A 5,867-nucleotide genomic window follows, 5' to 3' on the forward strand; every position below is an offset into this window, starting at 1 on the left:
AGGACAGGATTTATTGATACTGTAGTCAGTTAGAAACATAGCAAGTTAATAACATATAGGTTTTTAAACTTGTTTTAATGCTTGTGATTTTTGTTGGTATCCATTTTTTCCCTTGCTGCTTAATTTAAAGTGAGTTGAGTTATGCGTTTTCTCTCGGTAATATATGCGTATTCAGTTTAGTAATTATGTAAGTAGTCTCAAATAAATGCTTCGTGTATTTTCTTTATTCAAAATGGACTCATAAAAATGGAAATTAGGTTTTGAATATGAGATCTTTACCTCGATAGTGACGTCACACGTCTGACAAATTTGGGCAAGGTTTCGGCACTATAAAATTTAGTACTGCACACTGGATTTACCAACCTGTACTGATTATCACGTGGTGGTAAAAGTTAAAGCACTGGTGCCGGGTGTCTTTAAGAATAATTCCGTAATCTAAACAATTATTTAACAAAAGTCAAAGAGTGTGTGTTCGCTACAACTGGCAAACCGCTGAACCGATTGTAACCAAACCTGGCATGCACCTTTAGCCCCCCCCTCCCCCGAAGAGTGAAATTTGGTGGCCATTATTTGGATCTAGTTACCCTATGTCAGCTAGGGTGGTGGTGGTGGTGGCTACGTCTTCCTCATGTATTGGACAGGTAGCTTATTATATTTATGAACCTGTAGTAGTAAAGTGAACTTTACAGCAGTGTGTTTAAGAAGAATTCTGTGATTTACCAACCTGTAGTGGTTGTCATGTCGTGGTAAAAGTGGGTCTTGTTCTCTGGACATAGTCGCACTTGTTTTCCTACAAATATTCAGTCCCGATTTGTCTGCTCTGATACAAACCTGCCAATTAAAAAGTATAGCTCACTAATTTAGGTTTACGTTTCGGTTGTCGCCATATCAGTTGATATTCAACGAAACGGTGAATATGATGACTTCCTGGTAGTGCCCAAGTTAGAAAACAAAGTGCTAAAAATGAAAACTGATATTTTTTTTTTTTTACAGATAAGTTTCAAAATTATGCGACAAGAAAAAAAACGAGATCTTTTATAGAAGTAATTCAAGCAAGCCTCGTGTTCGTCTGAAGTTACAGACGGTTTCAGTTTGTATAGATTATACACAATCACATACAGAAAATGTAAGCTACTGTAAGGGTTAAAATAACATTAAGATATTTTCCGTGGTATCATTATAGCACTGGTAACATCAGTATGAACTTACCCGTCGTTTGTGAGATAGGATCGGCTATCTCGTAGCGGCATGGACATAGTAACACCAGTACCTCACAAAGACCGAATCTGGAATTAAAACAAGCTTTCTAAGCAAGATATTTTTATTCATAGATAAGCGTTATATAACTAAAGTTTGACAAGTACACCTATCAGTATCGGAAGTTAAATATATGATGGAATGCAGACTACTGGTGTTAAATTTTACATTGAATTTGAATATTCTCAAAAAAGTGGCCATTTCTGAGAAAACTAATTATAATTAATGAGTGCAAAAAAAAAGATATCATAATGAAGTGTCGTGGTTCATTATAGAATTATTCCAAAAGGATTCAAATTCCCCCTTCCATTAGCTCAAAATATCTAATAATAATTTATTTACAACTAGCTGGAGTACCCGTCCCCTGGACAGAAGTTACATAAATTCAGCATTAATGAAAGGTTATCTTAGAACATAAAAAGTTGCTTCCAATATATGTGTAATTGTAAAAAACGATCATAAAAACTGCAAAACACAAAATGAGAAACCGCAAATTTGCATGTTTCTTCGTATGTCCCCAAAAAACCTCCATACTAAATGTCATGAAGATCTATCTACAGGGGGCAAAGTAGTGGTAAAAAATGTCCATAAAAACCGCAAAACCCAAAACTGGGAATTTGTATGTACCCCCGCATGGACCTAATGAACCTTCATATCAATTTGGGTGAAGATCCATCTATACCCAGCGAAGTAGTTATATGGACATAGAACATGCAACAGACAGTACTATTATATAGGTGCCACCACCATTTCGGGCTGAGTATCGGAAGGTCCAAGTTTGGATTCAAGATATAACAGAGAATATGCTCCACACTTTCAGCTGTATGGACGATATAACTTTAACAGTGAATCCCACTATTCGATTAAGAGTACACACGTATACGGTGGGAGTTGCTGACTGGTTTCACTCCCCCTGGTAAGTTAGGGATGGGTATGACTTGGCCATTTGGCTCATGAAACGCTTGGGATGTGTTTGCATATTTAGTTGAAAGAGTTTGTTTGTTTATTTTTAATTATGCACAAAGCTACACAAGGGCTATCTGTGCTCTTCCCACCACTGGTATCGCAACCCGGTTTCTAGCGTTGTAAGTCTGCAGACATACCGCTGTGCCACTAGGGGGCTAGTTGAAAAAGTTTGGTTTCTCATCTAAAATATATTTCGTTTTATGTATTTCATTTTATAATTAGTAAATGTTATATTTGGCATTTGAACTCTATTAAACGTTTCGTTTGTGTTACAGAATCTTTGTTCGCCCACTCTAGATATTTCTGTTTTTATGACCTACCCTGTTGATGATTAATTTAGGGAATGGATTCTCAAAATCATTTTTCTTTGTTGCTCAAATTTCATTAGAGTTGATATGATCCTTTTTCTACAGTTTTTTTTTCTTTCTTTTTCGTCACGTTCACGCTTATTTCAAAGAAACTAAAGTTTATTTATATTATGTAAACGAGTCGATCTCGTACATATAAGTTATAACTCAGTTTACTTGAGTTTTCTAAGACAGCCGAGTGTTCTTGGCTTTGGGGTCTCTCGGTGGGACAGCGGTAAGTCTTCAGACGTAAAACGCTAAAATCCGAGATTCGGTTACTCGCATGAATACAGCACATTGTCCCCGTGGTTTTGCTCTAAAATAAACACTTAACCTTTGGAATACTGAGTCAGGTTAAATAAAGGCACCATTTTCATAAAAACCTGAAAATGTGTCGGAAAATGAGGTCAATGAAAAATTTAAAGTAAAATGTTTACAGAAGCTGTTTTATACAGCGAAGAAACCACAATAACTAGTTAATAAATAACAAAACATCAAAACCTGACGATATTCTACAACTAAGGATTTCAAAACGTTATTCTTTGGTTATTAAAACCTGACAATGGTCCACTTTTCTAGATTTGAAATGTTGTTGTTTGGTTATCAAAAATTAACGATAGTCTACTCCTATGGATTGAAACGTTCTTGTTTGGTTATTAAAGCCTGGCGATAGTTTACTTTTATGGATTTAAAACGTTGTTTGGTTATCAAAACCTAACAATGATCTACTTATATGGATTTAAAACGTTGTTATTTGGTTTATTAAAACGTGACAATGGTCTATTTCTGTGGATTGAATCGTTGTTGAGGATTATTTCTCATAAGAAAAAAAAAATCCTATTATGAAGATATTTACCTAATGTGATCCTCGCTCCGGAATTATTTATAGATTTTGTTTTACTCCAAACTCTTCCCTAATTTGAAGGCTTTATGGTGTACATTTAGGGTTTCGCTCTTTATAATACAGTGGTCCACAACTGATTACCCTTTGCACTGATTGCAGAAATTTTGTGTTTGTCATAACATAAATAAAGAATGATTTCCTTACATGTCCACAGATGGCAGCAGTAATAAAGCGTAAAGATGTACACAACGGCCTAGACTAGACGCACTTTATATTAATATTTTCTTTTAGTAAATGAAACCCCAACTGAACACACTTTATCTTTTCAAGAAAAATCAGTAAGAGATATTTCTAGTCTCTTTTATTATATGAATTATTGTACTTTCCCAATATGAGTGAACTACAAAATGTATATATATTTCTTTACGTATTATTTCTGTAATGTATTTAATTAAAACCCACAGAACACCAGACTTTTTAAAAACAAAACAACCTAAGGTGTATAAATGGGTGCAAAATGTTTCAAGAAAGTGATATCCTCAGCTGATGATTTTTTTTCTTAGCACCCAGATGTTTTTTTTATTTAATATTTTGAATATTTTCAACACATTTTACCCAAATTTTCGACTGAACGTGGCTTAGTGGTTAGTGAACCGAGTTGTGGATCGAAAAGCCACCATTTTCGAGCTGCTGTACATTTTGTACTTTTTAGCCTTGAGGGTGTTATCAATATGACAGTTATAATATTCAGTGTTTCCTGCCTCCTTGATTAATATATCATTTTTCAAATTTCTGTACATATTGTGTATTTAGTCATGATATAGAATGTCGGTCAAGGAAGCCACTAAAATCTTCTCGCCCTTGTTACCTACTTAACTGGATCATTCATCTTGGTTGTCACATGTACTTTCTCGTGGGAAAGCTTCCTGTAAAGTATACTGTATAGTAATTGACAGTGATCTCTTCCACTAGCAAGTCGGGTGATGCTCCAAGGGTACAATGGTAATTTTAATTTTTAGTAAGAGTGACCGTCAGTAACGTGGGAGGTACTCACGTTCGAAAAAGAATGACATTCTCTTTCTCTGATTGTTTTCCCACAATACATTTTTCTAGCAAGTTTCAGTTATTCATCGGTTCCTAGTCAGTTACTCTAATGTAAATCAGTGAAACTGAGAATACTACATAATAAATTCTACTACTCGAATAAAAGTAGCCATATAAACAGTGAGTTCTGTTGACTTGTTGCCCTCCCTCTGGTAAGTATTTCTAATTTGGTATTGTTATGACTGTATAAACCTGGCTGTTTATATTATGCGTAGTATAAAATGTGTTCAGGTTAAAAAAGACCAAGAACTTCTACAGTTCCTCCTCTTGAATAATATTCTCTATCTCACAAACTTCTCAATTTTTAAATTAATTACAACTTACTTGGTCTCTTACTACTTTTTCTGCTGTATTTTATAAACTTAACAATTACAACTTTGATCAATTGTTAATGATTCCTATTCCGGTTTGATTAATAGACGTCACCCGTTAAATGAAGGTATTTCGAGTAAATACAAAAGCTAGTACACGATCCTCTAGGCATGCATCCGAAAACCTTTTCAAAAATATATTGGACTAGGGATCTGTACACGTTTCAGTTAAGTTGTGTAATACATTGATGTAACGAATTAGATACCACTAGCACATAGTCGTTGTTCATTAGTATAAAGTTACTGTTCACTTGTATAAAATAATATCCATTCATATAAAGTTACTGTCCACTTGTATAAAATAATATCCATTCATATAAAGTTACTGTCCACTCGTATAAAATAATATTCATTCATATAAAGTTACTGTCCACTTGTATAAAATAATATCCATTCATATAAAGTTACTGTCCACTTGTATAAAATAATATTCATTCATATAAAGTTACTGTCCTCTTGTATAAAATAATATCCATTCATATAGTTACTGTCCACTTGTATAAAATAATATCCATTCATATAAAGTTACTGTCCTCTTGTATAAAATAATATCCATTCATATAAAGTTACTGTCCACTCGTATAAAATATTATCCACTAATACAAAGTTACTGTCCATTCATATAGAAATGTGATACGCCTCTCCCCCACACGGCCATGTAATAAGCTCGAAAGTTACAAGGAATGCATATTTATATACACAGCGTGGTCACAAGTAAATAGACACCATCTTTTCAGAAAAAAATTAAATTTTTCAGTCATATTCACATGAATTGATATATGTATAATTTAATTAATATCTAGTAGATCTTCCTTTCGCTTCGTGGAGTTCGTTGATCCTTTGGGGCATCGTGAGAATCATCTCGTCAATTTTAGATTGTGGGATTTTCGCCCATTCTTGCTTCAAAACTTGGATTAGATCGCTTTTCGAAGTTGTTTTTTTTTTTTTTTTTTTTTTTTTTTTTTTTTTTTTTTTTTT

The 5,867-nt window shown here is 33.8% G+C and overlaps 1 protein-coding gene across 2 annotated transcripts in view; it reads right to left on the bottom strand.

Moving 5' to 3' along the window:
• The window catches only part of LOC106471321 (neprilysin-1-like), a 56,305-nt gene that overhangs the window by 47,968 nt on the left and 2,470 nt on the right, over positions 1 to 5,867 (bottom strand). Inside the window, exons 1-2 of one of the 2 annotated variants that reach the window (XM_022399933.1) lie at positions 1,210 to 1,239; positions 725 to 831 (exon numbers count right to left, since the gene is read on the bottom strand). In XM_022399933.1, the coding sequence (XP_022255641.1) occupies positions 725 to 774 (50 nt within the window). In that variant the 5' untranslated portion in view covers positions 775 to 831; positions 1,210 to 1,239. Of the gene's footprint in view, positions 1 to 724; positions 832 to 1,209; positions 1,287 to 5,867 lie in introns of those variants that run through there. The other variant, XM_022399934.1, reaches the window with a different exon arrangement.

Source organism: Limulus polyphemus, unplaced genomic scaffold (assembly GCF_000517525.1).
Source record: "Limulus polyphemus unplaced genomic scaffold, Limulus_polyphemus-2.1.2 Scaffold4541, whole genome shotgun sequence".
NCBI classification, from domain to species: domain Eukaryota; kingdom Metazoa; phylum Arthropoda; class Merostomata; order Xiphosura; family Limulidae; genus Limulus; species Limulus polyphemus.